This window comes from Corapipo altera, unplaced genomic scaffold, assembly GCF_003945725.1.
Source record: "Corapipo altera isolate COAL_440 unplaced genomic scaffold, ASM394572v1 2, whole genome shotgun sequence".
Lineage (NCBI taxonomy): Eukaryota > Metazoa > Chordata > Aves > Passeriformes > Pipridae > Corapipo > Corapipo altera.
Window position 1 is genome coordinate 11,334,902 of NW_020884890.1, and position 12,470 is coordinate 11,347,371.

Here is a 12,470-nt window from a genome sequence, read left to right on the forward strand (position 1 = left end):
AGACAGTACAGCTACACTAGAAACACAAGGATTTCATGTTTGCCACAGCAGCATTGGGACATTTACTGTAATCTTTGCACTACAGCATTTTCTAATCAGCCTTTACATGCTGGGTTGATCTCACACTCCAAACACATCTGGCAGAAAGTGGTAATCAACTGAGCCATGGTGTGTGAGCTATTTCAGTGTCTGCACTGCTGTTCACTCTTATTCTAAGAAGAATTCTACCCCCAAATGATCTGCTTTCCTCAGAAAACCATTTGGTTTTAATAAACTTGTAGAAATGAAGCTGTTACTAGCCTATCAACTCTGTCCAGAACAGCAATTCGAAATCCACTACAAATATGAATGAGACCGAAAATATATTGAAAGGAGCCTGATATTTCAGCTGCCCTACTTAGATGTTACACATTGGGAATACATGAAAAAACAAACTTGGGTGGGGATGAGACAACGTGCAAGCAACTTCAGTGACATGGTGATTAGTTACAGCCTGTATGCTGGAAACAGGTCAGTTGAGTAGGCAGGCTCAGAAGCCATGTCCAGACCATGGTCCTGTTTTTTCTACTCCCTCAGCAGAATTATTCTCAGAGTCCATTTTTTTTTTTTTTGTCAGTGGATGTCACATGATGACACAACCTGAAATTCTTAACTAGGAATGAAATGCCCACAACCATGCAGGTAGTCCTATTGAAAACATGGACATATATGTAGCAGAAAGAAACAAAGGCTAATGCAAACCACTCCATACAGCCAGTGCAACACTATGACCTCCTGGAAGCACACTGAAGCAGCCGCAACTAAGCGGTAAGTACTTTATAACATGGTTATCATCGTTTCAATCCATTTCTTCTTGTATCTATGTATCTACAATAAAGAAACAAAAAGACCATAAGAGTTGCTAAAACCAGATGGCTGCCTCATACGTTAATGCTGTGTGTTAAAACGGGATTGTTTTACAAACTGACTCATGTCCTTCACAATTAGACACTGCTTTACTCTCTCCTTGATAAAAAAGTAAAGTAAAATATGAAACCAAATGTGCAATTCCTTTATGTCCATTCCCCTGTACTGCATTAGTTAAACAATATTCTTTGCTTCTGTCACACAGACAGGCAAGTTTAAGTCTGAATAATTTTGAAAAAACTAACTTCTATTACCAATAGGCTTTACTCTTCAACATGAGCCAGCAGCCTTTCACATACTGCAGATTTCTTAATGTTAAAAAAAAAATCCATTAATTTCAATGGACCATCCACCTGAGAGATAGAAGATGCAGTTAGGACTACTACCATTTAAAAAAATCTGAGAGTAGTAAGTTGCTATCAACAGTTCAAAGTCACCAAGGCTTCTGGATGATGCATTTTCAAGTGGTATTGGAAGTCTCCTATTAAGCTATTGATGAGTGGGGAAGTTGGAATGCATCATGTAGGCTCGCATCCAGGCAGCAAAGCTTTGTGTGGAGTCAGATCTCTGGACTGGAACACGCAGAAGTGTCGATTAAACTCCTAAGCACGATATGGAGCATTATATTTGAAAGGTGGCTTCTCATAATACTGACTAAGCAACTGCCAGTTGCCTGATAAACAAGAAGCATCTCTTTAAACTTACCTATTCCAAACATAGCAAACTTTGCCTGCTAACACTCTTGCCATTCACAAACAACAAAGCAATCCGAAGTTGAAATCAAGCTTAGCAAAATCAGAAAAACTGTACGTGGCGTAGAATGAAAGATCAGAAAGTCACAGGCAAGGCTCACATATAAAAATACCATTGTTTCACATGCCAGCAACAAAACATCACCCATGATAAAATGTACATGTTTTGAAAACACTGGCACACTAGGTATGCTGACTTACTTATGGCTTGCTGTCCCTTAGCAAAATGTATATTCTCCTATTAGTAGGTTTACATAAAGCTATAAAACTTAGAGCAACAGGTACAATACTTTGGATTGCAGAAGCATGCAACAAGATCCAAAGCCAAGTCTCCATTTAAAAAGGTTAGATTTTAAAACTCCAGGGTTGCTAAAGAACTGATGCAATGATATGTTAAACCTTTTGTCTACATTCAACGTATATGTAATGAGAAACAGCAGCCTTTAGAGCCAGGAAACAGGCCAGCTGGCTTCCCCCTTTCATACAAGTCCCTGAAACGAGAAGTGAGAGTCCTTGTGAAAACAGTTTGAACTCCCACTTAAGTGCATCTATGTTCAATTATGGACACCCTAGCTAGTGCAGTCCTGCATTGTGGCAAGATAACTGTTCACTGCCTTATTTTGAGGACCTTCCTCTAAACTTGTAAACTTGCACACGTTTAAAAAACGTGGGCGACAAGTCAGCATGTTTTATTCATGCTTTGAGCAGTCATGTCTTTTTCTCACTTCTGTGAAGGACCATTTTAGAACATTCTATAAACTACCAGAGTGACTTAAGAGATATAACAAAACTATGCCAGAGGCACTGGGAGTCTGCCAGGCACTGCAGGCTAACCCCTGACCATCTGGTATGGAAGCACCCGCTGCCATTGTGTCATCCACGCTCGTGCCAAGCCAAGAGTCAGTTTGAAGTGAAGGGCTATACTGTTAGTAGTCAAGTCACAGCCTTGTCCTACCTCTTTAGGACAGAAAAGTTTAAGACAATTTCTTGAAAAGACACATCCTTTGGTAGAAGAATCTTAGCTCAAGTGAACCAAACTCTCCAATCTACCCTTACAAGTGTTTCACATCTCAGCCATAACCTAGTCTCCTAAATACCTAGAGACAATGAGCAAAGAACATTGCTTTCTTTTTCATTCCTTCTTTGAGGCAGTAAAGCAACCTTGGCAAAGCACGTGGCTCAACTGTTTTGTTAGAGCTCTATGGCCCAACTGCAACACAGGATTTCCTGCCAGCTTGCTTTCTACCTGTGGTAACTTTGTATATTGGCTGATGACCAAAAGGAGTTGATTGCCACGAGTCAGACCCAAGCTGCAGACATGTCTTGTCAGCAACCTGCAGTTCTCAGTACACATGAGAGGCAGGGATTGCTTTCTTGGTGGTCTTCAAGCACTATCATGTCCATGTGCTCACAAAATCTCCTCTACAAAAAATATAGTAACGCATTTGAGTTTTATCAACAGCTAGAAAAAACAGGCTCTAGGAAAGGCAACCAACTGACATGCTGCCTCAGTTCAAATGCCCAGAGTAAAAATTACATAAATACACAATATCAGCATAGCACCAAGACCTTTTAGCATCCAATCCCTTTCATTAAACTAAGTTAAGATACAGATATAATCTAAAGCAAAGCATGAGATCACATTATCCAGGGCAGGAAGGAGGAACAGAAGGGTATTTAGACTTGGTTTGTCCAAAAGTCAGTAATATTGTGCACTGCCATTTCCTATACTATGCCTACGGCTAAGCTGCAAGCCTCAGATGTCCACTGGATGCCCCATTTACCAGTAGCCTAGAAAATACTGTTCTACTATTCCACCTACATTCATTTCAAGGCTGATGTCCAATAGCACTTGTGAAGCTAGTCCAGATGGCTAGTATATTCCCTCTCCTAGTGAACTACAACTCTCAAGTACTTCAGCAAATGTGTTTCACAACTTAAAGACTTTATGAGCACAAGGAAAACGTGTTATATATTGATTTTGAGTGTTTTCAGTCAGCTCTGCAGAAGTAAACATGATCAAAATAGCATGATTAAAAGCATTAAAAACTGGCTTAGGGGTCTAGTATATGGTTTGCAAGATTCCACAAAAAGCAGGCTTTACTATACTCTGCAAAGTGACAAGCTAGCCCCTGTCAAATATTCCAGTTGTCTCCTATCAATTGCCAACATCTCGTTTATTCAGGTTAATTTAAGCCAGTAGCTCTCATGCAAACGAAATTTTGGACAGAAGGAAAATCATGCAGCCATGCTGAATCTGATGGGGTGGGACACTAATATCAGCTTACCAATGAAGCTTCACACCACAATCTTGCTGATACTGCTGACTCAGGGGAATGAAAGTACTGCTGCAAACCCTGTGCTACAGATCACTGCCTGTAAAGCTACTAGGAAGGCTTCTTCTATTGTATCATTTAGTTTGAATTCAAGGTTTAGCCCTGCGTCAGGTGACGCATTCTTTTCTTTATATGTCCTGCGCTGAGATTCAGACCCTGGCTTGCTTTATTCCTTGCTTGTTTCCATGGTATTTGAAACCCCTCTGTCCAAACCAACATCTGCATGCCATGTTCAAGCTTGGAATTCAAGGTTCATCAGACGCTCATTGGTGAGACTCTAGTATTTCCCTCAGGCACACAGCAGAACTTATGCTTTTTCCACCCTTACCAGCATCCTGATCTGTGCCTTGAAAAGAAGCTCCAAAAAGGAACAGGGCATGTTAACTTAATGATACTGTTTGGTACCACTGAGTCATCTTTAGGCTATAGAAAGGCTAAAGGAACGGATATAATGTCATCCCTCCACAGCCAATTTTTCCCCACCTCCAGAAATACTGGAGCCAGCTCCTTCAGTAATACTGTATGCCCACAGCTGAGGAAGGTCTACCCCTTTCTTTCCTTCAGGACCAGGGGGTGTACTGGGTGCACATGGCAAGGTTTTGGTAGGAGTGGACGATGCTGCAGCTGTGACTGCTGAGAACAGAGGTCTCTTCCACAGGCTGCAGGGGATATCTGCTCCAGCATCATGGAGTACCTCCTGCTCCACCTCAAACCTTGTTAGAAGTTTTCCTTCTGTCATTTCTTTTTCCCTCTTCCTCTGCCTGTCCAGTGTTTTTTTGCCTTAAGTTGGTTTTACTTGAGGTACCACAAGCTTGGTGGATAGGCTCAGCTGTGTATTGCAGTGGATCCACCATGGAGCTGGCTGTTTCTGGCACAGAGCACGTCCTAGTCTCTTCTCACAGAGGCCAGCCTTGCAGCCAAAAACATGTCATGGACAACCAGTACCGAGGAAGGGTAAGCAGGTCAGGAAGAGCAAAGCAGTCCCGAGAATCTTGAGCAGTGGCAAAAAAATACTAGAAGTAGGTGTGCCTCTGTTATATTACCATTTCTTCAAAAGCAGGAACTAAGAGAACAGAAAATTCTCCTCTGGCTACCAAATTCTCAATCCAGCAAGAAGCATGGAAAATGAATAGCATACAAAATGCTTTATGCCCTTCAAAATTATCCTGACTGTCATCTACTCTTAAGCACTTCAGAGGATTCTTCACATGGCAGAGACACAGAAGCATGGACTGATCCCACCTACAGAGCATTTTCTTGGAGACTTCACAGAATTCCTCAGTAGTGGGACAGGTCCTTGTAAAGCAGGCACAGAAGACAAAGGGTTAAGAGTGAAGCTGGAAAACCAGAGGCACAGATCAAATCAAACCACAGGAAATCAAACTACAGACTTCTGTTGTTGTTTATAAGTTGTTCAATTGCTGTCACCCAAGATCTAAGGGAGTAACACTATGAGACTATCATGAAACATATTCAGCAACTAAAGAGAAGTGACTAAAACTATGCTCTGGTCACTGTCATCCTGATCATCTCATAAATAGCTACTCCATTATCAAGGTCTACTAATGGAAGTCAGTACAACAAAAAGACCTGAGTTGTCACAGAATTTGTCATCCATGATCTTGACAAAGCACGTTTAACAGAAGGACTTTGCTTACTCTTGAAAAAGTCTAATACCTGCCCTCAGCTGAGGAAATGACAAAGGGAGCATGGGTAGGACTAGTCCATCTATCAAGTTACACTGCTTAGATGAAAAAAAGCTTAATATTACACTGCCTACCCACTTTTCTGTTCCCTCATCCTCCCTTTTCCTTTCCTTAGGCATTGCACCATAAGATAACCTAAAGACAGAACAGCTGAGATGTACAAGATCAAGTGATCCTGCCCATGTTTCAACATTCATATCTTAACATGAATTTAAACTTCTACCCTGATTCAAACATATTTTGAAGAATTATTGGTTAGCTTAGTCTTAGCTTAATTAAAAGAGCAGCCTTCTCTTGGTATTACATATGCCTTAGAAGCAGTATGGGGCTGGGGGGGAATTGAAAGTTAACGTCACTTAAATACTCAAAGAATCCTTCTTATTAGCTCCCCTTACCCATGAAAGACATTTTTACTCCTATTCAGGAACCTACATGCCTCCAAATTAAGTGTGTCTTCAATACTGTTTTGGGAAAGGACATGGTAGAAGCCCAAAGAAACCGAGAGCTATTTCACAGAAAGACAGATAAAAAGTCCTTACACAAAAATAAACCATTAATGAATTAAAGAAAATTGCTTGCTTGGGATTTTTTTTTCTTTTCAGGTGTGAGAACGATCCACTGGGGTGACAGAGAAGTTCACAATTTAAAATTCACCTTAGCTATGACAACAAAAACCAAGACACAGTATTCCAGCTGATCTTCAATGGTAACTTTAAAAAAAGTCAGTTCTCTCATACACAGAAGCTGTGACAAATTACTGCAATACAAGATACAGTGAGACATACAAAAACAGTTTCATTAGTAAAATGTGAAGGATTAAGCCCAGTATGTACAGGGACTGTGTTCTGGGCAATTTTCTTGAAGTTACTTCCACAGCTGTAAAGACTGTCAGCTGGACTGCAGAGCAATGCAGTACATCTGCGCTATTCCCACTAGGAAAGGGCCCCAGGTGCCAACAGACTTGGAACACTCCTCAAATCACTTCAACAGCAAACAACTTCTGAAACACACATCCAAGTTAACCTTGTGCTCTAACCTACCAAGTTAACAGTAACTGAAGTCTAGGGACTCAAGATAGCTCCATTGATCTCCACCTCTCCCAAAAGACAGAGAAAGACATATTCCTCAGGAATGAGACAGAGGCAACTTCATCTTTACCGAGCCTATGCAAAAAGGTTCATTTTGGACCATTGCTTTTGGTCAACAGACACGTCTCTTTCAACAGCAGACACCATAGCGATTCAAACTTGTTAGATCAACCCCACAGTTTGCAGAAGAAAGGTAGAAACACTGCAGAAAAAAAAGTGTCTGTATAAGCAAAATACTGACACCAGCCCTGCAGTTTAGTTACCATCATGTATTAAACTATAAACTTGCTTTTAGAGCCTTTGTTTGCCAGCTACATACAAATATACAAAATTAGACTTAGGATGGAAATATGCTACAACAGATACACAGGTCATCTCTCCATAGCCACAAATAATTGAATTCTGATCTTCATCTGCTATGTTTCCACTTCTCACAAACATCTCCCACCTCTTGATCAGGCCTCTGGAAGGGCCTTCTACCTTATGAGAATTATTTTGAAGAAGTAAGACCATGTGGTCGTTTTAGAACATACACTCCATAACTTCCTCCTGTTGCAAAGAAATTCACTCAACAAAATCAGTGAAGGAAAATCCCAGCCATTTTTAACATTTTCAGAAAGAGGAACCTGTTACAACCAACTGCAGATGTAACAACCTCACTGGTTTTCAATTCACTTCCCTAAATCAAAGCCTGATTGTCTGTTTCTGAGTGAGATCCTCTATAAAAGGACCAAGTTCAGATCTACCTACTTTTCCCTTATCTAGCATGTATTTTCACATTTTAAAGTCATTTCCCTTCTCCAAAAGCACCTCCCTGTTCATACCATCAGTCATCACCATTTGAGATTGTACTTGTCCCACACAACCCTCAGTGAAGCCTTAGTGCATTTTTCAGAACTATTCTGAGAGTGAAACTTCAATGCTGTGCCCTAGGATTGTCTTCCCACTAGAATTATCAGTTTATATATCCATATGCCTTATTCACCCACTCTGCAATGGCCCTTCTCATTGCATCAAAATAAAGTTGCTAATAACCACTTCTTCATGGGAAGACTTTCTTCATTTGCCGTATCTAATTGTAATCTAGTTAACACAACGTGGTTAGCTGAGGGATATAAGTCCGTATCATTCTGATGACTTTAAGACAACTTTAAGATTGCAACTTTTGGTTAAGAGCTTTAACATATCAACTGTCCCAAACCATCAGAGCAGTCCAGATTTACATTCCTTTTCTCCCCATAGGAATTTGAGAAGCACATTTAATGCCATCTTGCACTACTTCCAGCAGTTGCTGAAAATTCATTAGTATGAGAGTGGAGTTCAAGAAAATGGTATATCTTGCTGAGCATATGATAGCAACCTCATGATTCTTCAGTACTTCTTTACATAACCAGCCTGTGCAGCACCCAGAGCCCATGCCAAAGGACAGAAGCATCTATATTGAAGTCCATATTTGAAAACTATGCACATACAGAAAAACACACAAAAGCAAACAGCAGCTCAGCTTTTGTTCATGGAAGACGTTATTAATTCTGTTCTTTCCTTCCTTCCTCACACTCATGCACTCATATCCAAATCATACTTTTTATTCCTAAGAGCAAGCTCCCTCTAAGTAATACTCAGGAGAAAATCTGTATCAAACAAACAAATCAAAAAAACCCAAAACCAAACCAAAACACCCTACACTTTTTCATCTATAATCTTCCTATAACCCTCTGGAACTAATATCTTCTGCAGAAAACATATGAGGGCAGACTTCATTGTATCCTATCCTTACAGAACTACTTAACTCATGTTAAATAGTTGATCTCTCAATTTAATTTACAAAGCCCAGTTGCTAAGCAGGGGAGTAGAAGAGGGGTTGTGTGACATGACACCTGGCTACTAAAACACTAACAAAAATATGGAGTTCCCTAAGGACACAGAACCCCAATATCAATACTAGAATTACAGACCTTCATAAAGCATCACTCCAACCATCACTCCAGGCTACCTGAAGTTTTAGTCATCTAAATCCTTTGTACCTTGACTTAAAACTTATTGTAAGGCATTTGTACCTTGACTTAAAACTTATTGTAAGGCATTTGTACCTTGACTTAAAACTTATTGTAAGGCATTGGTTAGTTTCATCTTTCCTTCTCCACATCTTCAAATGCTACTTATCCAGTTTGAAACGCACTTAGCCACATGGTTTATATCTACCTCCACTTAGCAGCATATCTCCTGTATGCATGTGTGCATTGCTCTTTCAGAGGATGAACTTGTAATTTACTGTCTTATTACAATATATAAACCCCATTTTAACACTTGCTCACAAGACATATGTCAGAGTTCAAGAAATTGCCTGTCAATTCACAGTTATGAGGATATGCCTAAGGTTTAAGAGCCTGATAATATTTTTTCTTTAAAAACATGAACTTGATTTTCACTTATAGTCCACAAATTTTGAACATGCATATCTGCCACAGACAAGATTCTGTCCTTAATCATACCAGATAGTTAAACTCTGAACTGTTATATACAGATTGGAAAATAGAAGGAAAAATGAGCATGGATGTATCTTCACAGGAAATTATAATTTCTCTTCCTCTTGTTTGTCTGACATGCAGGTACATATGAAATTGCACAGAATGCTACTGGCTTCTGTTTCTACTACACTCACTTTCTGAAGCAGTAATATTAGCGCCAATATCCAAACACAGACCCTTCAGAGTCCTTAATATAGCACTGGTAGGTTATTTCAACCTCTCTTTAATCCTGCCTATTCCAGATAGTATGTGTATATATGTGTGTTTACTTATATATATATATATATGTATATATACATACACAGAGACACAAGATGAATATTTTAAATACATGAGCTACACTTTTTTTTTAGCTAAAGCTTTTAGTAACAGTTACAGTAGGACAGTCCAGACACAACCTACAGATTAAAGTGTCCACAGCTACCAAACAACAACATAGGAGAGATATCAATAACCAAGATGATTTTTTTAAATATACAAGAAAACAAGACAGAATACATGATTTTAAGACTGATTTAAACATTTCAGACCCAAGTCAGTCTTCAATGAATGCTGCTTAGACCAGCATTTCTTAGCCATATATACAAGAATATTTAGATACAGTGAAAGACCAGCATACCATTTGTCACTTTGAGGGTTAGCTACAAAGTCAATAGAACTGAAATCTGCAAGTATTTTCCAGAAGTAATACTACCTCCTTTTAACAAATACAGCATCATCAGAATTGTACTTACAAACACCTGCACCAGTATTACTTATTAATGGCCAGCAGCCAAGAGACTGCCTGGTATAAAACCTGCTGATCTTTACTTGAAAGTGTTTCTTACCATGTCCGAAAAACCATGCAAAACCCACTTAATTTTAGACAGTAAAACCTGCTGTTGATCTGCCAAATTCAGTGCTGGACAGAATTACTACTGGTAAACAGGACTAGTTAACACCACACAACTAAATTCTTTCACTATTCTACTACTTGGTGACTCCAAGCAGGGACTGACAGTTGAACTGAAATTGTTAAGACAAACCATCACTAGCTCATTGTTTTTTAATAAATGTTTTGCCTTCAACCTTGTTTCCTGGCTAAACTAGCTAACATCAGTCCAGAATACATCATAAATCTATGAGATAAAGCCGCCAGCATCTTCAATAAAACATGATGGAAACAATTGGGCAGCTCAAGAAGTTGCTGTCAGATATTTGGGACCTCAGCAACAGCCCTTAAGCCCTCCAAAGGTTGTCCCTATCTACAGCACAACATTATCCCAGTGCCTTACCATTTAAGCCCACCATCATCTAAACCTCTTCAGAAGTCTGCTGTGGAGATGGCCACACTCCTACCGGTGCTTGGCCAGCTCTGGACATAGCATTTATGTATACCTCAGCCCAGCTTAATCCTGAGCGAAGTAGGCAGTGACAAGTGTGTGTCCATTTTGCCCTGTGTCCAATCCCCTCCCCTCTTTCCAAGCCCTTGCTCCACAAGGCACTCTTTGCACTGTCTTCCTAGATAAAAGGCAAGAGGTCATGAGAAAAAAAATGGCCGAAAGAGCAGTATTATGCAATAAGAGAAGAAATGCAATAATAACTCATCCTCTCCTGGAGATTTCCCATCACTCTTACGCTCTGCAAGCTGGATTACAGCAAGCGTGACAGCCAGCCGGCTCAAAGGCCCACCAAAGCACCCTGCGGGCAGGCTCCTCAGCCCCAGGCCATTGCTGGGGAAACAAAAAGGGATGCTCACAGTCCAGGTGCTTTTTCTTAGGCCCCATCACTTCATGCGTGGTAGCTTTGCAGACGGCTCTGGCTACGGCTGATCCCGTAACGCTGTACTGAGCAGCTGCGATGCGATCTGTCAGCGTCTGACCCGACATCTTCGAACGGCGTGCTGGCTGCTGTCTCCTCTGCAGGGGCGGAAAACACGGGAGGGGAACGGGAGATCCCAGGTTTATCGCCGGGGATAGGCACGGCAGAGACACGCACAGGCAGGGGCACACAGACACACGCACAATGGTCCCTCGGGCAGCCCGGCCCCTCCCGAGGTGCAGACCCCCCGCCCCGTTGTGTAAGCCTCTGCCTAGCTGGAAGCCGCCTGGGGCAGAAAGAAGGGTATTTTAGGCGTTGCAAGGAACGGATGAAGGAGAAATAATGACGGCAGCTGAAGGAGGCTGCACACAAATAACGTTTGAGCCCCCGGGACAGGGGGAAAGGAACCCCTCCCGCACCTGCCCCGGCAGTGCCCGCCCCAGGAGCCGGCCCCACGGAGGAACCGCCGCCGCGCCCCGGCCCCGCTGCAGCGCCCGCCCCGCCGCCTCCTCGATGGGAGATTATGGCACCGTTGCGCCATGTTATGCCCTCCCGGTGCCTCCCCCCTCCGCCACCCCCTGGCCCCGACAGGGAACCCCCCGCGCCGGGAAACGGGGCTCCGCTGCATGCGGCGGCGCACAGCGCCATGCAGCATCCCGGCGCGGGGGCAGAGCGGGATGCAGCGAGCGCCAGCGGCCGACCTGTCAGTGCGTCCTTGCCTCCCGTCCTCCTGCCGCCGCCTCTCCGGGGAGGGCACCGCCGCCTCCCGCCGCGACCGCTGCCCGGCCCGGCCCGCCGCCCGGCCCGCTGGCGAGACGCTCCGCGGCGCAGCAGCCCCCTCCCCGGACCCCTGGCCCCGGTAGCCCCAGGTGCGGGGCGGGCTGCCCCTCCCGCAGCCGCCGCCGGGGATGCGCTGGGCGTCCACGCCCGGGAGCCGACGCTGCTATTTCCAGCCGGCGGCTTAATCCTCCCGCAGCCTAATCCCCGCGCTACTGCCGCAGCAGCGCCGCCCCTACCCCGGTGCAGAGGGCGGGACGGAGCGGAGCGGACCGGCGCGGCGCTGCCTTTGCCGCCGCAGATCGGTGGCCCGGCGCAGTCAGGTGACCCCGTTCCCCCACCCGCATCCCGCTTCTCGGAGGTGGCGGCGGGGGCGGTCGGCCGGAGCTGCCCCCATGCGGAGGCTGTCCCGCTGGGGATGCGCGGGGCACGGAGGTTAGCGGGAAGCTGAAGCCACTGATGCTTCCCTGGCTGCATCGTGGTCCTATCGTGAACGCTTAAAATAACGCCCTGAGGGATCCCAAAACTGCACATAGACTAGATTTCTCCATAATATTGTTATGATGTTGTTATTGTT

General features: G+C 43.4%; 1 protein-coding gene across 5 annotated transcripts in view; it reads right to left on the reverse strand.

Moving 5' to 3' along the window:
- The window catches only part of SNAP91 (synaptosome associated protein 91), a 68,199-nt gene extending 56,089 nt beyond the window's left edge, over window positions 1-12,110 (reverse strand). For 3 of the 5 annotated variants that reach the window (XM_027644918.1, XM_027644916.1, XM_027644915.1), the window contains exons 1-2: window positions 11,818-12,109; window positions 11,055-11,214 (exon numbers count right to left, since the gene is read on the reverse strand). In XM_027644918.1, coding sequence (XP_027500719.1) covers window positions 11,055-11,184 — 130 coding nt within the window. In that variant the 5' untranslated portion in view covers window positions 11,185-11,214; window positions 11,818-12,109. Of the gene's footprint in view, window positions 1-11,054; window positions 11,215-11,817 lie in introns of all 5 variants that reach the window. The other 2 variants (XM_027644919.1, XM_027644917.1) reach the window with 1 other exon arrangement.
- Between the last annotated feature and the right edge of the window lie 360 nt (window positions 12,111-12,470).